At 31.1% G+C, this 25,744-nt stretch overlaps 1 protein-coding gene across 1 annotated transcript in view; it reads left to right on the forward strand.

The window, feature by feature from the left end:
* Positions 1–7,442: 7,442 nt before the first annotated feature.
* The window catches only part of LOC114334577 (uncharacterized), a 55,557-nt gene continuing 37,255 nt past the window's right edge, over positions 7,443–25,744 (forward strand). Inside the window, exons 1-5 of the mRNA XM_028284643.2 lie at positions 7,443–7,623; positions 7,685–7,885; positions 8,118–8,258; positions 17,044–17,166; positions 22,289–22,641. Of these exons, the coding sequence (XP_028140444.2) occupies positions 7,528–7,623; positions 7,685–7,885; positions 8,118–8,258; positions 17,044–17,166; positions 22,289–22,641 (914 nt within the window). The 5' untranslated portion in view covers positions 7,443–7,527. The remainder of the gene's footprint in view (positions 7,624–7,684; positions 7,886–8,117; positions 8,259–17,043; positions 17,167–22,288; positions 22,642–25,744) is intronic.

Genomic DNA, 25,744 nt, shown 5'->3' on the forward strand with positions numbered 1-25,744 from the left:
TTTTGTTTTTAGCCCCATAACTATTTTCCACAGGGATATAGGTATAGGCATTGCTTTAGCGAAAAATAACTTCCATCCTTCCTCTTTAAAATGAAGTTTGGTAAAATTCTCTAAGATTTATAGTTTCCGAAATAGGATTTTTCTAAGTTTGCCGCTCACAGCATTTTTGGGCAATTTTCCCCATTATTTCGCAAACATTGTTCTGTAACTATTTCGTGCGCATTTCTACGTATATGCAATAGTAGAAAGAGAAATTAATTACCTTTAAAATAGTCTATTGTATAAGGTTATTTATACAGCTCTTTCTAAGGAAGTTATGCTTTTTCAAATTTCTCATTATGACTTTTTTTCTTGTACGTTTAAGTATATACATTGTGGAATAAAAAAGCTTATTTTCTTTACTTTAAAATGGTGTATTGCAAAAAATTCTATTACAATTCTTAAACACGATATCCGTAGGATATCCAAGAGTATCCGTAATTTGAGAAAAATTTTAAATTTTTTTTATTTTTTTCAATTAGAAAAATATGATTGCATATTATATCATAATTTTTTTTTTCATAAAGTTAATAATAAAAAAGTTTTCCATAGGGTTCCAATCTTGTTTAAAAATAGTCCCAGAATTTTTTACGATACACCATTTTAAAGTAAATAAAATAAGCTTTCTTTTTTATTAGACAATAATATACCTACCAATTATATACCTACATATACAATAAAAAAAGTTATAATGAGAAATTTAAAAATAATCGTAAAATATATCAAAAATCATTAAAAGTATAAAACTTTTTAAAGGTAATTGACCTTTCTTCCTATTAAATGTAACATTGCATATACCTAAAGCTATGTAGAAAAAAGTTACAGAACAATGTTTGAGAAGTAACAAGGAAAATGGGCCAAAATCGCTGTGAGTGGCGAACTTTGAAAAATCATATTTTGGAAATCATAAATCATAGAGACTTCTACTAAATGTCATTTTAAAGAGTAAGGATTGAAGTTTTTTTTCTTGCTTTTCTTTTGAATATATTTTTGTAAAAAAAAATATTTTTAACTTTAAAATGTAATGTTTCGATAGTAAATTTAACCTGGAACAATTTTCCTGCAGATGTGTTTGTACCAAAAGTGCATAGAACTCACCCTAATTCGTCCTGTGCCTAGGGATTAATTCACCCCTTTAAATGGTAGCACTCCGCGGGTTTTTCATATTTAAAAGTCCATTGACTATATGAAACAATAAAACCCCGTTAACGTTGTAGTTCCTTTCTAAAATACATAATCAATAGTCTATTTATCGAATATTGAATATCGAATCTACCAAGAACATGAAATTGTTATGTGGGAACCATTTAGGCTCGAGTTAAATGGAGAATAATCTTTTAAAACAAACACACACACACACAACATTTAGTTACACTAGATTTGCTCCTGGTTGAAAATGTAGGTACTGCCACAGCTTGTTCGATTAAATAACAGCATCCTCCTTTTCCAGTATTTCAATGATTTCTCTATTAACAACTGCAATATTATGTAAAAGTATACAAGCTGATATTATTCTTCAAACAAAAGGTAACTTGCATCTCATTTCACATACTAATATGGGGAATCTTTTCTGCATAAAATACCAAATATTCTTTCTATAACAATTCTTGAGGCAATTTGTGATTGATTATACAGCACTTCAACTATGTCTGACTGAAGATTCTGCAATGGTGTCATTTTATATACCCATAATATGCAAAAGTATTTAAAAACTTCTAAACCTAAAATAGCACTTCCATATTGTATGATGGTTATGTTGTTCTTTAACTGACAAAATAATTAAATTCAACGTTTTACTCTTTTCAATGATCTTATATTTTCTTAATACCCTTTTACAGGTACAGGTAAAACCTTAAAACAAAATAGAATTTTATTTTTATAGGTTATTTTTATATTTACATTACAAAAATATTATGTCATTTGTCAAAATAAAAGATTCCTAGCATTTTGAATTTCCCGGCGATGTCAATGTGTAAACAACATGACAACGTTGTAAATATTTTGACGCATGCGCAAAGTAGGGAGCCGCACTGTATCTTTAGGCGCTCCTCATGATTAACATAGTTGGTTCGAAAACTAACTTAATCGATTTATCGAATAATAGATACGTTTCGATAGGATTATTTTTTTATATTATTCTGGTATTGAAATAGATTTTTAGTAAGACCAATTAGTTAATAGTAGAAGAAATTTTAAAACAAAAAGAAAATACGTAATACTAATTTAAAGTAAATAGAATATAGTTTAACTGTAATTTAAAAATAATCGATTTTTAAAATCGATGATCATAACCACTAATATCAGCTTCTCACTGTTCTCACAACAAAAAGTGAAAGTGCGTGAATAGCTTTATTTCCTTCGTTTTATTTTAGGCGAGTTTATTTATAATAATTATGTCTTCCGTATTAACGTTTACCTCACTGCTCGAGGGTTGAAGTGCCGATGATGCAATTAGAAAAAAAACAAGAAAGTGTCGAAGTGTCCTCCTAGAAGTGAAAAGTGACCTGTGTACAATGAACTGTCAATACGGATGGAATGGCCATCGGCCATGTCCCATTCAAATAATGAAGCAAGATTGACACCAACATACAAGAGAGAGGTCCTAGAGAGAGACAGACAAGGTGTTGGAGAATTTGACAGGCCGTGTAATTTGAGTTGCCTATATAAATGGACCCGATTGAATCAGTATTTACAGTTCGTTGAATATTTTAACTTATATTTTAACTTGGCTAAGGCCTAATGCTGATTGGCAGTACATATTTCAAAATTTAACCACTTTTTTGTATTTAGGGGATAAATAGAGTACACAGTGCCATACTTGGTGTTTAGATACTTTTCAGAATTGTTATTTGTATTTATCAAAACAAATACCTACTTTCCCAAAGTATTTGGGGAGTTAAATAATTTTAAAACTATTTAAATACTAAATTAGTGACTGTTTTATACAAAGTGAAGAAGTCCTTGATTATGTTTTTATGTTATTTTTATATTTAGACTTTTATATTTCCCCGATTTAAGTTGATATAGGCAACTCAAATTACACGGCCTGTCAAAGTTTCCACCACCTTGTCTGTCTCTCTCTAGGACCTCTCTCTTGTATCGTGGCTGCATTAGTTGTCTTTATGCCTATTCCATCCGTATTGACAGTTCATTGCCTGTGTACTCTGCCTGTGTTGTGTTTTGTGTTGGCAAATTTTTTAATGTGTCTTTAGGTCGGTACCATTTTTGGTTCATTATATTGTATAATAATAATTATACAAGACAAATGTTTTAAAGTCTCTAAATTCTACTAAATAAATACATTGTTAATACTTTATATTATGCTTGTTTTATTTATATCATATGATAATAATTACGTGATTCATAAGTTAATTAAGGTCGAATTATTTACGTGAACCTAGGACGTATCTTTCACGTGAATACTAATATATACATTCCCTAAAAGATACGTTAATCAACACGTATTTGCAACGTGAATTTCCCGAAACATTTTATTGCTATTTAAGGTAAATAACACGTCTATTGAACACGAGTTATTCACGTAATTTAAAGACGTATTTTCAATGTGACATTCCAATCAAATTTTCACGTGAAATTCACGTAAGCAATTTACGTATATTGGTGACAAATGTACCCAAAATTCACGTAATTAACACGTCGGTCTGTTTGCTGGGATCTTTACACCCGGTATACAATGACATTATGACATTTACCTGTTCAGCAACAATATTACTACATCGAGATTTTTAAAGAATAAGGCTATAACCAATGACATATAATAGCTTATATGTCAATGGCTATAACATACTAAAAAAATCAATAATAAAATCGGGCAACGGGTTTAGGAGATTCGAGACATCAAAAATGACCCATTTCTAAGGTGTCCCGATATTTTTGGCCAGGAGTGTACTTTAATATACTATTAATATGGCACTTTTCATAAAAGGTCATGTAATCGTTTGAAATTTTTAACATTTATAAAACTTTTTATATGAAATTTGATTAAAACTGACATCTATATGATTTAAGTATATCCATAAATTAATAATAATAGGTCTGGATCCGCGTACTAAAAAAGTTGATTTTTGTTAAAACAGCAAGCTGAAAATTTGTCAATAGCGTAACGGTGTCTAGTCGGACAAACTTTGATGTACGGGAACACTGGAACAGGGGAAGTTTTAATTGTGGAACAGGTTAAAAGTTTCGAACGTCAGACTACGAAAACGTCCCATGTATTTTGTCGGACAGAACTTCCAATTGATTTATAACCACCAATATAATTCCTTACCACTTAATATCTTACCTTAATACCTTACTTAATTTATAACTTACCACCAATATAATTCCTGTCATTTGACATGTTCTACGAGTAGGACTAAACGCTTGTCACGCACGGGGAGCTAAACTATAATTATTATAGATTTAAGCTTGTCACGCACGGGAAGCTATAGGCTCCGGTTTTATACCGCTGACGCGGCTTTGGGATTATAGCAGGGTAGTCTGTTATAGCTAGGGCCTACGGTATACAAGGAAGATAACAGGGCCAGTGCTACGCTTCAACCGCCTATTATTACCCCTGGTTTTAATTAAGGTACTCATTTTATTCAGGCTGAGTCGACCTGGGGCCTATACGCTGTGAGCTCGTACGTAGAGGGGATATTTAAAAATTCGCGAGCGCCAGTAGTGATAAGTCTGTAAACGTTTACTGGAAATTTGACATAAATGTCAAAGTGATTAATTTAAAATTAAAAATAAAAACATTAATTTTAAAAAATATTAGTTGGTCAAAGCTGTGGTATATATTTTTACCTTAAATATACTTACGTTTTAAATACTGAATTTAAGTTTTTTTAATGTTCGGTAATATATAATTATAAATTAATCTATTAATCTTAGCGCCATCTACACGATAATTGTTAAAATATCCGAAGTAAGAAATTAATATTCCATCAATAGAATGTCAAAATGATTAGCAAAATCTTAAAAAAATCGATTACAATTTAATTACTTTTTTGCGTTGTAAATATTAAGCGATAACAATTAAATAATAAATTTAAAAATTACCGGTGAAAGTTGCATTACTAATCCGCTAGGAGCGACACCAGCGAAGCTCAGAGCGTATAGACATTTTAAAAAATGTCTAGTTGTTCTTGCCGGCGCTAGGATTTGAACCCCGGCCTACCAGCACTTGAACCAAGCATACTACCGCCTGAGTTACGCCAGCCCTACGGGAATCTATACTATAATATATACAGTGCTAGTCAAAAGTCCGTACCCCCCCTCGTATCTTTTGAACGGTTATGCCTATAATAGTCAAATTTGGAGGGAGGAAATAAACGGACGTAAGCTTCTTAACTAGTCATGACATGTGACGTAATAGTGACAGATGACGTTACAGAGCCACTGTGACCGATAATTTTAAATGGGACCTTATGGCAAGTGATACCTCGTTTGAAAGGTATTGAAAATACCTATTCAGCCATACTAATTTTGTTTGAGTTTAAGCTAATTTTGATGTACAAATGAAATAAATATAAAATTGTAGTTTCGCATTTAATTAATAAAAATTCAAAATTCCGCCTATGATTACTTGTCAAACAGGTTGACGTTGACGTAAAAACTACTAGAGAATTAAAAAACGTCAATTTTTTGACAAAAAATCCATAGGCGGACGTTTGAATTTTTATTAATTAAATTCGAAACTACAATATTATATTTATTTAATTTATTCACCAAAATCAAAATCAACTTAAACCCAAAAAAAAAATAGTATGACTGAATAGGTATTTTAAATACCTTTCAAACGAGGTATCACTTGCCATAAGGTCCCATTTAAAATTATCGGTCGCAGTGGCTCTGTAACGTCATCTGTCACTATTAAGTCACCTGTCATAACTAGTTAAGAAGCTTACGTCCGTTTATTTCCTCCCTCCAAATTTCACTATTATAGGTATAACCATTCAAAAGATACGAGGGGGGTACGGACTTTTGACTAGCACTATATATATATATATATATATATATATATATATATATATATATATATATATATATATATATATATATATATATATATATATATATATTATAGATTTATTCGCGCAGCATGCTCCGAACGTATCCTGAACTTACCCAGGAAAAACTACCCCTGTTCCAGTGTTCCCATACATCAAAGTTTGTCCAACTGGACACCGTTAATATTAACAAATTTTCAGCTTGCTATTAATCAACTTTTTGAAGTTATACAGTCCATAGTATTTGGTTATACTTCTTTAGGCGCGATTGAGATTGAGGGTGAATTTATATTGATCTGCGCGCATGCGGACACCGACAGTATGGTATTAGTCGTTATACGGGCTCTGATTGGGTGTTGAAATGATCTGTCAATAATAAATAATTGTTCAATATGAAGGTAAACAAATGTATAATATATTAGTTTTATTGTTGTGAGGACAGAAATAAAAAAGTTTATAATTGTAGTGACTTTTAAATAGTTTTTAAAGCAACAGGTACGTAATAATTGTAAATGTGTCATAGGTACCTATCTATTTGAACCTACCAAAATACATAGCATGTAATACTTTTATTTACATAATTTGATTACCATCAAAATTTCTATCAATATTCACCTAATATATTGTTTTCTTACTCCATGTTTTGTTGTATTTTTTCAATTCTAAATCATTTCAATTCAAAATCAAAATAATTTGATTTATGTAATTCAAAAATGTCAAAAGTTTAATCCGTTTAGTTAGTCAATCTTCGCACATATTGACACGTTGTCTCCGTGGCGAAGCGTTTAATGCGAATGAACCCCAATACAACGCCAATACCAACCGCGCTGATAAGTTGGTTCGAATCACAATATTAACTTTTATTTTTTTATTTTTTTTTATACATTTTATGATTGTAAGTATATTTATTATATAATTTTATTTTCAGAAAATACGTATTTAGTTAAAAAAATTTCCGACAATTAATGTTCAGAAATCATTTGTGGCATTTTTAATGTGTTTGTGTGTGTTTTATTCTTTTATTATTTTAATTTTTGGCACTGTTTTAATAAAAATGTTTGAGAAGTAGTAAGTATAAATTAGTTTAATATTTAAATAAAATATAAATAAAAAGTATATTAATTTCGTTTATAATCATATAATCATATAATAGAAGTATAGCTTCTTACGTGCGTACAAAGTACACACACATTCTTTTTTTTTTTGGTACGCGGGATCCATGCCTATAATCCATTCGTACCATATAAAATATCAGCAGAAGCACAACGCTCCTAGCTGACATCGGTCATAAACGTTTGTGATCAGGACCCTAAATTGCTGTCCCGAGATGCAAGTGCTGCACATCACAAAGCCATCTATGTTTGTCATATGTCACTTGTCATTAGTGGCATCAAACATGAAAGCATCAAATTTAAAAGTTAGTTTTTTTAAACGGTTTTAATTTAATCTCAAATATATACAGAATTTTATCAAAATGTCCTATGTAATAAAGGAAGTTTTAAAAAAAGTAGAAGTTACTAAAGCCAATCATCAAAAACAATTAAAAATTTTAAAACAACAGTATGATAGGGTATGTTGGACCATTTACACAAATAACACCATTCTCTAACTTACTGTTTTCTCTATTGCAGGGCTCAGTAGAACACTTTTTTGTACATATACGAAACTTTTTAAAGTTAATATTTACTGCAGATATGAGTGTTTATGTGGAAAATGTGCTAGAGTTTTTGGCACTCTTTATTGCAGAAGTAACACCTGATGATACAATGGAAGATGATTTCACTGAAACTGGTCATCCACTTTTAACTATGACAATTAAAGAAACTCTACAGGTATGCTTAGTTTGTATTAGATATCTGTATGTGTAGCTATGTTGTTTGGTCCTTTTCAAGTTTTGTCTGTTTATTCTTACCATCTAAACTAGGAGTTTAAATTAATAACATTCTAATTTTGGGTAGTGTTTATTAAGTAAGATTATAACAATTGTATCATCCCTATTTTAGTAAACATCTCCAAATATCCATTGTAAAATTTAACATTGTTTATGTTTATTTATTGTTTTAGTATCACAGATTGGTCAATGAAAACCATAGACGCAATTCATGTCTATTTATTAGACTTATTCTGGCAAAGATTGGTCCCAACAAAAACTTGGATAATGAAATATGTGATCTAATTGAAGAGGCTATGCTAGAAAGAACTTTGGTAAGTAAATTACTACTTATTTTACAATTGATATACCTAAATATGGTTTCAGTAAGCTGCACTAAGTTCTTTTTCTATTTTCGGACATAATTGACTATGCAACTGCTTTTGGACATTGTATTCTTGATTATATAAAAAAAATAAAATCAACTCTGTTGTATACAGGTTGTCCTGGAAAATAGTGCCTTCCTTCAAGGTGTGGGCACAGTATAAAGAGGGACAGTAAAACCTCTTCCATGTCGGCACTTTGATCTCAAGAAGTAATACCAGCAGTACGCAATTGATAATTCACCAGTGGTGGATGCAGGTTTTCCCTGTTAAAACCCATATGTTTCTGTGCGACTAGCTATGCGAGAGTGGGGCAAAAGCGACTGGGAACATTGCGCAGTTGCCATGCGCGACTAAAAATTTTACTTCCAATTTTTCGGAGAGTGGTTCTACTGTCCCTCTATACAGGGTGATTGATTAGTAGGGTAAAGCTCAATAGCTCCGCTATAGTAATAGATAGCAATAAAAGTTAATAACAAAAATTTTAGCCACCTTTGAGCTTCACATTACAAAATTAGTTAGAATGTTACAGGGTGTTCGATAACACAGTGGCAGACCTAACTTATGTTTTTTTAAATGGAACACCCTATATTTTATTGTATATTCGAAATCCTGTTAACTTCTCCATCACAAAAATATAAAGGTTTGTAATGTTATACAGGGTATTTACAAAGTTATAACCAATTTTGAATGAAAATCGTAACAAGTTCAACTCCCTGTATAAATAAAAATAAGCACAACAGCAATGGTTTATTAATGCCATATTTTTTTATTTATTGTCAAAATTTTTACGAATTATTGATATTGCTAGTTTTCTTTAAATCAAATACAGGGTGAGTCAAAACGCAAGTACATTATTTTCTCAGTAATGTTAAATGGTACACCCTGTATTTTATATCATTATTGAAAAGTAACATTAACATACTTTAATTTTTATATAACATTCCCTATGCCCAAATTTATTAGTTTTCGAGATATTTTCATTTTTCAGAGCAAATTATTTTAGGTGTTTAAATTTATCTAAATTTTAAGTAGGCCATGACTGAATTGACAATTGAAGATTACCGATTATCAATCCAGTAATCAATGTAACACTGTAGCAAATAAAGAAATAAAAATAATTTATTAGTAATACATTTTACAAACAAAAACACAACCACTACATGCAACATTTTTGAAACAATTAAAAACTGTCTTTTTATGTAAATGCAACAAATAAACAAAGAAAATTAGTAATAAATTTTACAAAAAAAACACAAACACAAAATACAATATACAATATTTTGTGAAGACAATTAAACACTACTTTTGTATGTAAATGTAACAATGTAACAAATAAAGAATGAAACATAATTTATCAGTAATACATTTTGCAAAAAAAACATGTTTGAAAAAATTAGAAGCTACTTTTAATAAAATATTTTTAATATTTAATTACATAAGGTGTTCAAAATTATCTCCTAACACATTTATGTACGCCTAAAAACGATCATTGAATGAGCTACTTACTCTATGGAGCATTTGTAAATTAACACATCGAAATACACTTTGTATTCTAGAGGGAGACATACTTTATTGATACAATGTACCAAAAGGTCATCGATTGAAGTCTTTCAGCCAATTTACACAATTAATATACATTAATACAGTATATGTTTTTTGTTAATATTAATACAATACAAAAATTAAAAAAAAATATTTGTATGTGGTGGTAATCACAATATCACTGACAATTAGTTACAATACAGATGATGATTTAAATAGAGTTGTTTATTGTCTTGATGTGTAGCAGATTTCTTCAAAAAGAGTTCTTCCTGGATATCTACGGGCACTGTCCTCTGGTATCTTCACAATGTGGGGCTCAGTCAAATTTTTGTTATTGTCATTAATAAAGAGATATTTAAACAGCTTATTGAGCCTCTCATTAATAGGTTCAATTACAGTTTTATCATACAGCATTCTGTTTGATGGATTATGAAGTGGATTATCAGGATGACGCATTCTAGTAATTTGTCGAAGGCTAGTTGTTTCAGCCACTTTTATATTATTTTTGGCAGGACCTTTAGAATTATAGAAAATTGCAGAACCATACTCCAGCATGGGCCTGCAAATCATTTTATAAATATTGACTGCTGTTTCAATCGTAATTCCCTCATTCTTGTATGTTAAACTTATGAAGTGTTTTGCTCTAGTTATAATTTTCCTTTTTATAACTGCTGTGTGGTTGTTGAACTTCAATTTGTTATCTATTTCTATTCCCAAATACTTAACAGTTTGGGAGGGTTTAATAATATTGTCGCATATGTTTATAGTTGGTGAGTGATCTTGGATTCTATGGTTAAATATTATTAGTTTTGTTTTAGAAGGATTTATTGTTAATCTCCATTTATTCATCCAAGATATTGTGTCATCCACCTGCCTCTGCAATAAGTCCATTGTCTTTATTAATTTTTTTCCATTTGTATTCTATTTTTCATCTCATCCCTTGTTGTTGGAGGTATTTTATAAACTTCATTATTAACGTAACCCCAAAAAAATCAGTCCAGTTCATTAAATTCTGGTGATTTGGGTGACCACGCTACTTAGTCCTGTCACCAGGGGGGGTACAACGGCCTCGTTTAATTCAGATGGACTTACTCAAGTTTTTTTTATGTATTTTGACCCGTAGAACACGAATTTTTTGGGTAACAGTTGATCCGGATGTCGATAAGATTGTTATAGACCAAGAACTTGAGGAATCAAATAACAGCGATTTTTGGCAAAACACAACAATATTTTGTATTTTTTGGGCCATTTTAAGTAAAAAATATTTCTACAAGTTTTTTCGTAGGATGCACAGTTTTCGAGATAAACGCGGTTGAACTTTAAAAAAATCGAAAAATTGCAATTTTTGAACCCGAATAACTTTTGATTAAAAAATAAAATAGCAAGTCTGCTTACCGCATTTGAAAGTTTAAGTCAAATTATATCGGTTTTGATTATTTGCATTGGTAAAAATTTATTTTTTTATTGTTTAACAAAGCTATAAACACGTAGGGTTTCCCGTGCTTTTACATGCGTTTTAACGCATGTAACGTAGAAATAGTCTTGATTGCACTAGTACCTATTCTACCTACTCGTTCGATTTTAAATGAGAAATCATAGAAACATCACTCACGCACTAGTTGTTTGTAGCTTTGTTTAACAATAACACAATAAATTTTTAGCAATGCAAATAATCAAAACCGACATAATTTGACTTGAACTTTCAAAGGCGCTAAGCAGAATTGCTATTTTATTTTTTAATCAAAAGTTATTCGGGTTTAAAAATTGCAGTTTTTCGATTTTTTGAAAGTTCAACCGCGTTTATCTCGAAAACTGTGCATCCTACTAAAAAACTTGTAGAAATATTTTTTGCTTAAAATGACCCAAAAAATACAAAATATGGTTTTGTTTTGCCAAAAATCGCTGTTATTTGATTCCTCAAGTTCTTGGTCTATAACAATCTTATCGACATCCGGATCAACTGTTACCCAAAAAATTCTTGTTCTACGGGTCAAAATACATAAAAAAAACTTGGGTAAGTCCATTTGAATTAACGAGGCCGTTGTACCCCCCCTGGCGACAGGACTAACTGGTCCATTGAAAAATGAAAATATCTCGAAAACTAATAAATTTAGACATAGGGAATGTTATCTAAAAATTAAAGTACGGTAATGGTACTTTTCAATAGTGATATAAAATACAGGGTGTTCCATTTAAAATTACTGAGAAAATAATGTACTTGCGTTTTGACTCACCCTGAATTTAATACAAAGAAAATTAGCAATATCGACCATTCTTGAAAATTTTGACAATACTTTAAAAAATATGGCATTAATAAACCATTGTTGTTTTGCTTATTTTTATTTATACAGGGAGTTGAACTTGTTACGATTTTCATATAAAATTGGTTATAACTTTGTAAATACCCTGTATAACATAACAAACCTTTATATTTTTGTGATCGAGCAGTTAACAGGATTTCGAATTTAAAATAAAATAGGTGTTCCATTTAAAAAAAAACATAAGTTTGGTCTGCCACTGTGTTATTGAACACCCTGTAGCATTCTAACTAATTTTGTAATGTGAAGCTCAAAGGTGGCTAAAATTTTTGTTATTAACTTTTATTGCTATCTATTACTATAGCGGAGCTATTGAGCTTTACCCTACTAATCAATCACCCTGTATACTGTGGTATGGGTAGAATGCATCATTAAGAAAAATTGTCTTATACATTTTTTTCTAAAGTCATATGTAGCCTCAAAAAATAAAAATAATGTCTTTTATTAAAAAGTTACATAAACATGGCAACCCTGCAGTTTTATTTATTTTGACACAGAGAACAAACAATTGTCGTAACAACCACAAACAGTTGTGATTACTTGTAACCTGAGAATACATTGTGTTGTCATGTTTTCGATTCGCGAATATCACATGTTAATTACGTACGGTATACAACGATTACAAGGTTTACACCAAGGCCTCCAAGACTAAGGTTTTGTAGATGGTTTCAAAATAAAATCTTCAGAGAACTTGTATTTCCATGCAGTGCTGTGGGCAAATGAAGCTTGTTTTACGAGAAATGGTGTGTTTAAATTATGTTCTACCTATACTTCTTAACCCTCTAACTGTTATGACCTTCTGTAGATGATGGTCATTTTTCGAGATAAATTCAGAATTGTCAATAAATATAGCTATATATATTATATTGTTTGTTTTTATATTTACATTTTTTAATTAAAATTTTAAAAACAAACAATATCATTTAAGCTATATTTATTGACAATTCTTAATTTAACTAGAAAAATGAACACTGTCTACAGACGGTCATAATGGTTAGAGTGTTAGAGGGTTAAAGATGTACCTTTATTGTAATAATAATTTTTCATTTAAGTTAAAACATCATACAAAACAAACTTTATTTATTAGATATTTAGTAAAGACAAATATGCTTAACATTAACAATACATAATATTATGCCTAATCATCTATCAAATAACTGGGACCACAAGGTACTATTTTCAAATAATTGAATGGGCCATTCTTACAGTATATACCTTCTAGGACATGTGGATCTTTTAGTCTGAGATATTAGACATTATTATGAACCAGGAGCCTCACAAGCATTAAAGAAGGTTTTGGTCCCATGGGACCAATGTGGCAGGGAACATGTTAAGCAAAAGAAATTAAACTTTTTTTCTACTTTTAAGGACAAATAGCAAGTTCATTAGAGGAACCGAAGTCAAAATTATTTTGTACATCATATTTGAAACATCTTCTTCTTCTTCTTTTTATATAGACATTACTCTGTCTGTTATTCAATGTGCCTCCAGTAAGTTGTCATTCCATCGTTTTCGTGGTCTTCCCACTGATCGTCTTCCTATTGGGGAACCGTCTCTCGCCGTCCTTACTACTCTATTTGTTGTCATTCAGCTTATGTGGTCGTTCCATTCTACTCTTCTGCTTTTCACCCAGTTATTAATGTTGTCCACCTTGCATCTCCTTCGTATATCTGCACTTCTAGCTCTATCCCACAGCGTCTTACCATCGATTTTTCGCAATGTTTTCATCTCTGCTGTTTCTAGCATTCTTTTTGTCCTTTCTGTATCAGGTCGTGTTTCTGCCGCGTATGTCATTATTGGTCTGATGACTGTTTTGTAAATTCTGCCTTTCACTTCTTTTCCGATGTTTTTATTTCTCCATATTGTTTCATTCAGGCAACCTGCGGCTCTGTTTGCTTTATTCACCTGATCTTCCACTTCTGTTTCGAGCTTTCCGTAACTGCATAGTGTGTATTTGAAACATTATTTGGTTAAAACATCTCATTTTTGTTGGTAAAAGAATATAGTAATTTGTTTAGACTAAATTACGGCTCTGTTGATATCTGAGAAGACTTGGTAGTCACACAATGTTGCCACATTTAATTTTTTTTATAGTCAGTTAAAATTTAGCTGATTTCCGAGCCTACTATACCTACTATATAGGTAGTATATTATTTATTATACTCTCATTTGGCTCTTCATTTTTTTAATGTTGTTCTGAAGCTATTTTCTTGTGGCATTTTTATAATCAAGTATATTCAAATGGGAAATAAGCCACAATTTTACCTAAAAATGATTTTATTAACGTTTCGATGCGTAAGTCGGGTGTCGTTGTCAAAATACAAAATAATACTAAATAAATAAAAATGTTGTTGCTTAGTAAAAAATTCTTCTAATAATTTATTTAATCTGACTCATTTATATCGGCAATTCAGACACGTATTATAAATTTTAAAGTAGACGACTTTAAAATGATATTGCCAATATTGATGAGTTGCGTTCCTGGGACGACTTTACTAAAAGATAGTTCATTCGATTACATGAAATCAATTACAATATGAGGACAAAATTACAGATCTAATTACAAATGGACCTTATACCAAATTAACGAAGGATCCAACGAAGACACTGGAAAACAAAATCTATAGAACTTTATTCAAATTTAAAAATGACCTAACGTACTATCAAAGAAGGTTGATGACGCCTCATTACAGTAAGACACCACATTTTTATGGAGTACCGAAAATTCACAAAGCAAATATTCCACTTAGACCTATTTGTAGTACCATCAATTCTCCTTGTAGTGAACTATCAAAATTTTTATTAAATGTTATAAAACCATTTGCAAATAATAATGACACATTTATAAAAAATACACAACATTTTTTAAACAAATTATCAAATATTGAATTTAATCCAAATAATATTTTAGTAAGTTTTGACATAAACAGTTTATTTACAAATGTGCCATTAGATAAAACTTTAAACTTAATCAAAACGAAATTAGAAAATGATAATACATTAACAACTAGGACAAGACTAAATGTATCAGCTATAATGGAGTTATTGACATTATGTACTAATAATACCTATTTTCAACTAAATAATGAATTCTATAAACAAAATTTTGGTCTCGCAATGGGCTCTTCTTTATCTCCATTATTGGCTAATATATTTATGGAGGATTTCGAAACTAATATCATTTCTAAACAAAATTTAAAACTCACAGTATGGTGGAGATATGTAGATGATGTGTTTTCCATATGGCCTCATAGATCGGAATTGTTGGATACGTTCCTGAATATTATAAACGATCAAGAAGAGACAATAAAGTTTACAATGGAAAAGGAATACAATAACACCCTACCTTTCCTCGATGTTTTGGTCTCAAAGAAGGATACTGGATATGAGACTCAAGTGTATAGAAAACCAACACACACCAACAGATATCTCAATTACAAATCAAATCATAACATCAACGTTAAAAAGGGAATCATTAAATCCTTATATGATAGAGCCAAAATTACTTGTTCTAACGAAAATTCATTTTTAGAAGAAAAACAATTGTTAACATCTGTTTTATTAAAAAATGATTATCCCATATCGTTTATAAATAAGGAATTGTCAAGATTGGATCGAATGGAACAGAACAACTTAGAACGGGATCCTACAACATTCACAAGAAATAATACGAGGAAAATATCAATACCATATGTAAAAGGACTATCCGAGAAACTTAAAACAATAGGAAATAAATTCAACATATCAACAACATTCAAAACAACAAACACTTTGAGATCTATTCTATCTAAAACTAAACCTAACAGTGAACAAGAAAGAACAAAAAATTGTATTTATAAAATACCTTGTGAATGCGAACAATTTTATATAGGTGAAACGTCAAGACCAATAGACGTTAGAGTAAATGAACATCAGTCTTATATAAAAAATAGAGAATTTGATAGATCTCAAATATGTCAACACGCATGGGATAATGAACATAGAGTTCAGTGGAGAGATTCAAGTATAGTCCTAAAAGAAGCAGATAGTAAAAAGAGAAAAATCAAAGAAGCGGCTCTAATTATGCTAAATGAAACCAATTGTGTCGCAAATTCCTCGGTAGAATGCAGTAGGATGTGGTTACCCATATTAAAGGAGGAAGTCAATAGAAAGAAAATACCACAATTAGTAAATCAGTAACATATCGAGTTAGTACATATTTAGTATTTTAGTATTATTTAAAATTTAAAATATCAAGTCAGAATTTGGTATTAGTTTTGAGAGTAAACTAAATGTAAACCCAAATACTTACGATGTCGGGATAGTATCACGAGGTTTTTCCTGGTTTTCCCTCGTGATTTACTATGGAATCTCTAACGCGAGAATTTCAGTGCCACCGTTGCATTTGGTTGTCTTTTTAAAGACAGATTACATGCTATGATTTTTTGTGGCGGATATTCTTGAGTTGGGATTGATTTCATGTAATCGAATGAACTATCTTTTAGTAAAGTCGTCCCAGGAACGCAACTCATCAATATTGGCAATATCATTTTAAAGTCGTCTACTTTAAAATTTATAATACATGTCTGAATTGTCGATATAAATGAGTCAGATTAAATAAATTATTAGAAGAATTTTTTACTAAGCAACAACATTTTTATTTATTTAGTATTATTTTGTATTTTGACAACGACACCCGACTTGGGCGTCGAAACGTTAATAAAATCATTTTTAGGTAAAATTGTGGCTTATTTCCCATTTGAATATACTTGTTCATTTTTTTAGTTTTTCATCCACCACTTTCATCACAGTTCTCTTAATTTTTTTACTACTGTTCCTTTTTCTCTCCAATTGCTTGTAGGTAAGTAGTTTTGTAAAATAACATTTATTTTTAGGATCCCAAGCCAGCAGTGCGTTATCAAGCAGTATTGGCTTTAATAAGACTGCAAGATCCAATGAATGCTGACTCTCCAGTGAATAAAGCCTATTTGTCACTGATTGTTGATGCTAATGCCTCGGTAAGATTCATTTTGGATATATCATTTAACACATTCACTGCCACTTATATTCAGTCACTTTCATATGGAGCCAAGACGAAAAGAATCTTATGTAATTCCACAGGTTATGAACACCAAAAGGAGTTCAGTGGCACCTGAATCAAGTAGCACAAAACGCCTTTTGGCGTCAGTGGCAACGAATGTGTTCATCTTAAGAAGATTTTTTTATTAATTTAAATAATTAGAATAATAAAAATAAACAAGGTTGTGAAACTACTTTCTTGTGGCATTTCTAATTTAAATATTATGTTTATACAGCAGTAAAATATATTTTGAACCAAATAAATTACATACATTCTTCTTGTTGTGTCAATTAATTCAATTTAAAAAACATTTTTTTGGACACCCTGTATAAATTGTTAATGTTTATATGACTGAATAGAGAATTAAAAATAACCTTTCAAATGAGCTATCACACGACCCCTACACTTATTTAAAAAAATCATTGATTACGTCATCACGCTCAGATGGATGACGTCACTAGTATGATATATTTGCGCCAAAAAGTCATAATTTAAAAATAGATCTTTTTCGGGATTTCTTTCCAGAATCACCCATTCACGAGAAAATTAATTTATTCCAACCTTTACGTGCTCACTGTATATTTGTTTTCAATTATTAATGTATCAAAACTTTTATTGGGCTAGCTCAAATTGTTAAATTATATCAGGGTTTTACGTCATCCAATCACAGAAATGCAAACCAATACTCAGAGGAAGCTGATGGATAAATAAAATTCAAAAATAAAATATAATCATATATTAAAAAAATTGATTTATACCAAAGAACTAAACACAAATTTTGATGATAGAATAAAATGTTAAAACAAACAATCTATGAAACAATTGTGTAAATTAAAGTAAACGTAAAAGAATATGAAAAATACCGCAAATTATTTTAAAATAGAAAGTTACCCAGTATAGATACAATAATAAATTATTACTGGAAAAAAATTAATTTAAAAAAGTTACGAAATTTTTTATGTAAAAGTTTATGTCAAATTACACTGGAGTCTTTATGTAGACGTTGATGAAGCCAAAAAACCGAAATCCTCGCAACGGAGAATATTGATAGAGAGAAATATAGGTATATCTGAATACCTTTGGAACAATGTTTATTTACGATGTCAGATACTATTATGTAAGTTCTTACAACTGCTACTCACTGAATCTAATCAAATTACTTTGTACTTTTTACTTTTACGGATGCCTATAAGGCTTAGATTAACGAAGACCGACACTTTTTACTTTTTTTACAACACAAACTGCTCCTTTCAGCTATCGGGAATACACTGCCTTTTTCTTTCCTTGCCAAAAACTGTCTTTGCTCAACATCCCCTTCCATCAATCACGTACCTTCAAAACGTTTTTCGTATACTTTTGCTTTCACCCACAAATTGTTCTTAGAAGCACTTTAATAGATAGTAATTTACGTAACAAGTTCCGAAAGTGATATTTTACGAGACGAGTAGGAAGTTTCCAGGGCGAGCCGTAGGCGAGACCTGGAATCCTGCGAGTCTCGTAAAATCACTTTTGGATCGTGTTACATACAATATTTTTTCTGCAGCCGTTTGTATGTTAAAAAGAATATATTAGTCCATGTGGTGAGACCGCTCCCGTTTGAAAATCATTTCTAATTCGGTTTCTCTGTGGATTCATATTCAAAAATATCTCCTTTAAACAAATCTGAAGGGTGCCGGACGGAATTTTTGGGCAGAAATTGTTTAAACAATTTTTTTCAACAAATACATAAGATCACCTTTTATAGCTCCAAAAAATATATTTTTAGGATTTTTGGGTCATTCTAAACAAGAAAGGTATCTTGTGATTTTTCTCAAAAATTGACAGTTTTCGAGTTATAGGCAATTTAAAATCTAAAAAATGCAAAAATACGCATTTTCGAGGCTTAAAAACTCATATTTACATTAGTACTTTTAAGGGTGCCAATAACTTGGATTAAAGTTTAAACATTCCTTTTCAAGATTCCGAAGAGTGATCGGGTCTAACTTCAATTTAGACCGTAGTTTTTTAATTGTTAATTATGCATGTCCATCCGGTTTTTTTGCCGGTGCGGCGCGCACTATTTTCAAAAATCTCCTACTTTCCTCCGAACAATATTTTTTCTAGATTCTTTGGGACATTCTAAATAAAATAAGTTTCTCGGCATTTTTCTCAAAAGTTAATAGTTTTAAAGTTATAAGCGATTTAAAATCCGAAAAATGACAAAAAAACACATTTTCGCATTTTAAATCGCTTATAACTTTAAAACTAGTAACTTTTGAGAAAAATGTCAAGAAACTTATTTTATTTAGAATGTCCCAAAGAATCTAGAAAAAATATTTTTCGGAGGAGGAAATTTTTGAAATAGAGCGCGCCGCACCGTTTAAAAAATCGGATGGACATGCATAATTAACAATTAAAAAACTACGGTCTAAATTGAAGTTAGACCCGATTACTCTTCGGAATCCTGAAAAGGAATGTTTAAACTTTAATCCAAGTTATTGGCACCCTTAAAAATACTAATTTAAATATGAGTTTTTAAGCCTCGAAAACTGTCAATTTTTGAGAAAAATCACAAGATACCTTTCTTCTTTAGAATGACCCAAAAAACCTAAAAATTCATTTTTTTGAGCAACAAAAGGTGATCTTATGTATTTGTTTAAACAATTTCTGCAAAAAATTTCCGTCCGGCACCCTTCAGATTTGTTTAAAGGGGACATTTTTGAATATGAATCCGCAGAGAAACCGAATTAGAAATGCTTTTCAGACGGGAGCGGTCTCACCACATGGACTATATGGATAAACTTTACTTATAAACTTTTATTAAACGCTTTAAAGTTACTCTCGTGAATTCAACATTAGAAAAATCTACTTATGAATATTAATAACACATTTATAACAATTATTTACATTGATATAATTTCCCTAATCTCATCTGGAATCATTTCGGCTTCACTTTCACTGCTGATTTCCATTTCTTGGAATTGAAAAACGAAAAACTGAGCGCAAACACACACGAATCTTAAATAATGACAAGCGTTGTCATAATAAAATACAAAGTTGATGTTATTGTCAAAGCCGTTACCTAGCTACCCAAAATCGTCCCGATAGTAAAAAAAGCGTCCCGAAAGTGAAAAAATTAGTCCCGAAAGTAGTTACTTTCGGTACGAGTTGTGTAAAATGGTACTTTCGATTTTATAAATCATACCGAAAGTTTTATTTTCGGGACTGCTGCAGAAAATCAAATTTACCTTCACTGATACTATAAACCTTTCCATGAACATTATCGATAAGATTACAGATATGAATCCAAGAATCATAGAAATATTTTACAATTGTTAAAAGTGAAACTTAGTATTACCGTTGATTGAGGTATTGGAGGTATTACCCATATCAATATTTCAATCAACGGTATTACTGGGTAATTCCAATCGGTACCTAATTTTACATGCTGAATGCAAAAAATTAATATTTTAAAAATGAACTACTTTAACGTATTATAAAATGACAAAATTTATGTATACAGGGTGAGGCAGATAACTGGCCTATTAGAAATATCTCGAGAACTAAAGGCAACAGAATCATGAAAATTGGAATACAGGGATTTTGAAGGATGATCTATTAAATGAAAATATTTTCATCTCTTTGCAACTTCCGGTTATACCGGAAGTTGCAAAGTTGCTTCGTTTTTTAAATGGGACACCCTGTATATTTTTTCATTTTTGGATTCTCTTCGATGTCTTCTTTCTTAAAATATGAGGATTTGTAATGTTATACAGGGTATTTTAAAAGATAATTACGTTTTTTTATTAATTTCGTAGCAATATTCACACCCTGTAGAAATGTAGTAGTTTGACAACTAAAACTCTACTTACGTTCAAATGATTTTTAATATAGTCTACCATTAGTATAGCTAAATTTTTAATTTTAGTATACAGGGTTGGTCGAAACTCGGAATGAGTATTTTCTGAGTTTTCTTAAATGGAACACCCTGTATTTTAGTATTGTAATGAAATGATAATTTATGGTACTTTTTTATTTCTTAAGCATTCCCTATATCTAACTGCTTTAATTTGTGCTTAATTGTTAGTCGCACCAACAATCATAACTACGTAGGTATTTTGATAGCTAAACCATTATTGGTAATTTTAAGGATCAGTCTGGATTAATATGTATTTATTTCTGAAAAATTATTTGTGATTGAATATTTTCAAGGCCAACCTAATAAAATGTTATGTATTTTTTGTTGCAATTAATGTTTAGCTTGAATCACCAATAACTCACAAATTAAAGCAGTTAGATATAGGGAATACTTATAAAATAAAAAAGTACTATGAAATATTATTTCATTACAATACTAAAATACAGGGTGTTCTATTTAAGAAAACTCAGAAAATATTCATTCCGAGTTTCGACCAACCCTGTATACTAAAATTTCAAAATTAGCCATACTAATAATTCTTAACATTAATAGACTATATTAAAAATCACTTGAACGTAAGCAGAGTTTTTAATGTCAAACTATTAGAATTCTACAGGGTGTGAATGTTGCTACGAAATTAATAAAAAAACGTAAATATTTTTTAAAATACCCTGTATAATATTACAAAAACTCATATTTTAAGAAAGAAGATATTGAGGAGAATCCAAAAATGTAAAAATATACAGGGTGTCCCATTTAAAAAAACCAAGTTATAAGCAATTTCCGGTATAACCGGAAGTTGCAAAGAGATGAAAATGTTTTCATTTAATAGATCATCCCTCAAAACAGTCAAAACCCCTTTATTCCAATTTTCATGATTCTGTTGCCTTTAGTTCTCGAGATATTTCTAATAGGCCAGTTATCTGCCTCACCCTATACAAATTATTATACGGTTAGATAGTTAGATTTTCTTCTTCTTCTTCTCTGCCTTTATTTATTTTCGACAATACATACAGAATTTATCTTTAATTCAATGCTTTTTTCCCATCCAAAAAGTTCACAAAGTCACTAAAGAAGTTTTCACTTCAATAAAAATTATTGTTTTTCTGAATGATATATAATCAACACATGTTTTAAATTTAAACACAAGTTTTTGTTTCAGATTAGAGTTGAAGTAGTGAAAAATATTGCTCCTTATAATATATCCATACCTCAAATAGTAAACCGTTTAAGGGATATTGATCAAAACGTTCGTATTGCTGCAATAAGGAAGTGTGCTGATCTGAGTCCAAAATCTTTTAAGATTCTTGAGAGGCAGCATATATTAACATGTGGGATAACAGAAAATATCCCAAAAGTGAAAAATGTTTTTATCGAGAATTTATTACCAAAATGGTTAAATGCTTACCAAAATAATTATATATTATTTCTAAATGCATTAAAGTTGGATGCTGACGAAAATGATATTAGTAATACTGAAAAACTGACCAAAGACCTTTTTGAATTGTGGCTGAGGTAATATTTATTCAATATTATCTGTAATAACTTTTCTCTTCTTTTCACTGAGTATGTAGTGTAGGTAAAGGAGTAAACAAACATAAATAACACAAATCTTACGCCATTAATTAATTATTTATTTAAGTACACCATAATATTAATGTATTGATGTTACAGTTCAAGTTGATTATCCAGTTGGAGTTGACTATTCCTAGTTCGAGTCAACTCAAACGACTGATTTTAGTAAATGTTGATTATAATGTAAAATAAAGATTTGTATTCAACATTAACTAGTAAAAGTAGACTCCAACTAGAAAAAGTATACTCTTCCCAAAGCCATTTAGTAAGAGTTGATTCACACAAACAACCTATTGGAATAGAAATTAAATGTTACTAGGTATGTTGAAATTAGTTCAGCCTGTATCGTCGCCCCGTTAGGTAAATTATTCCGATTCGATTTTTTTGCACAAACTTACTCAAAAAGAGTTTTGCACTCCTTATAACAAATCCACAGTCTGTCAGGCGGTATTGTTTAAACAATTTTTTTAAACAAATTCACAAAAATAATTTTTTCACTAAGAACAAATTTTTTTAGATCATTTGGGTAAAAAAGCAAAAGCATCTGAGCAAAAAAGGTCTCTTGTGATTTTTCTCTAAAATTGATTTTTGTCGAGTTTGCGCGATTTAAAATTTGAAAAATGCGAAAATAGCAATTTTCAAGGCTTAATAACTCAGTTAAAAATAATTATGATGAAAGCCAGAAAGTTACCAAATCAAAGTTTATATCCCCCTCTACAAAATCCTGAAGAAATGTTTGTCATTATTTTATTACTAGGCTATTATTTTTAATTATTAACAATGAGCGGTAAGTGCGCATTAGGCGGCCGTCAATGGTGAGTGAGAAAGAGACGCACCATTCCGGTCGTCCAATGGTGCATCTCACTCGCACTCACATTGACGGCCACGCTTAGCGATCATTGCTGATAATTAAAAAATAACATCTTAGTAATGAAATAATGACAAAAATTTCTTCAGGATCTTATAGAGGGGGCTTTAATCTTTGATCAGGTCAGTTTCTGACTTTCATAATAATTATTTTTAACCGAGTAAGCCTTGAAAATGGTTTTTTCGCGTTTTTTTAATTTTAAACCGCATATAATTCGACAACAATTAATTATATATATATTTGTAGCTCATCATCATCATCATCCTGGTGCTACAGCCCTTAGAGGGCCTCGACCTTCTCAAGCGTTCTACGCCATTCTGTTCTATCCCTTGTCTGCACTTTCCAGTTGCCGACTCCGATCTTCTCGGCATCTTGTGTTACCCCGTCCATCCACCTCAACTTTGGTCTACCCCGTCTTCTCATTCCCACGGGTTGAGCTGTTAGAATCCTTTTTATCATGTTCGATTCAGGGGCTCGGGCTACATGTCCTGCCCACTGCAGGCGATTTCGCTTAATTATAGTGATAATATCTTTTCCACCAAATGTTTGCTTGTAGATATTCTGCAGTTCAAAGTTATATCTACGCCTCCATATTCCGTTCTCACAAACCGCTCCGAATATCTTGCGTACTACCTTTCTTTCAAAAATTGATAGAGCGGATTCATCTGTTTTAGTTAGCGTCCATGCCTCTGAACCATATGTGAGAACGGGGACTAAAGTAGTTAGAATTTTTAAATGTCAAATTTCTGAAAATTGTAGAATAGAAATGAATTCCAGTGACGAACAGTTACAGTTTTTTATTTGTTTATCGTAGATAAAATATTGTATGAAACTGTGCGTGAAGTACTTTTTGCGAACTTACGCGATGTAGAGCGCGAGCGACAGCGGAGCAAGTGCTATACATCGCGTAAGTTCGCAAAAAGTACTTTACGCAGTTTCATACAATATTTTATCTACGATAAACAAATAAAAAACTGTAACTCTTCGTCACTGGAATTCATTTCTATTCTACAATTTTTAGAACTTTGACATTTAAAAATTCTAACTTCTTTCAAGCCACAAAACTGTCAAAACTTTTGTTGTAATTTATTGCTCACATGTCATCACCATGACAACGCGAAAGTTAAGGAAATTTGATTATATGAAAGTGTGCCAAAAACAGTGCGAAAAAGTAAATTCCATTTAAAATACATTGTTACTTCACGCACACTTTAAATTCTTCACGCACTGCTATCTATATTGACAGTTTTCACAAACTAAAAACTTATAAATAATATAAGACAGAGTAGATAAAATTGTTTAAAAATTTTTTCGACCACAGTACCGCCTGGCACCCTGTGGATTTGTTATAAGGACCTCCTTTTGAGTAAGTTTGTGCAAAAAAATGGAATCGGAATAATTTACCTAATGGGGGCGACGATACAGCCTGGACTAAATCGTGATAAGTAGTTGAAACGGTCAAAACATAGAGACGCACATTGCTAGAAAATGAGGCAAGCCAAACGAATGTCTCAAAACAGTTAAATGTCACTCATTCGACTATGCAGAAAATTTACCAACGATTTCTTGAGACCTGATCTCATCAACAGCGACCTGATAAGAGTGCCAAGTGATAGACAACAGTCAGAGAAGATCGCATTCTCACTTTTGCTGTATTGAATAACCGGACGCACACTGTTAAAATGCTCCCAAGACACATTCAGCAAGCCCAAGGACCAGTATTCAGAGTTTATGCTGTTCGGTGAAGGTTAGGAGAACAGGATTTGACAGCTTGCAATGCAGCAACGGAGCCATTACTTGCTGCAGCTCACAAAAGACGCAGACTTGAATTGGCCAGTGAAAATGTCAATTGGATAATAGACGATTGGAAGAAAGTATTGTTTACAGATGAGTGTAGAATATCAATTTGTGGTAAAGATAGTCAAAATAAGGTCTACAAAAGAGCTGTAGAACGTTATGAAGCCTGCACTCGGTTACACTGGGATGCTTTTGTGGGTGGCTCAGTAATGTTTTGTACAGGGATTTCTTTTGAGGCACTCACGGATCTCGTCTTGATTGAGAGGGGCGCATTAATAGCACAGATACATAAGGAAGATCCTACAATGTCATGTGATGCCATATGCTGGGTTTATTGGCAATGGTGTTCTGCTAATACAAGATAATGAGAGATCACAT

Source organism: Diabrotica virgifera, chromosome 3, assembly GCF_917563875.1.
Source record: "Diabrotica virgifera virgifera chromosome 3, PGI_DIABVI_V3a".
NCBI classification, from domain to species: Eukaryota; Metazoa; Arthropoda; class Insecta; order Coleoptera; family Chrysomelidae; genus Diabrotica; species Diabrotica virgifera.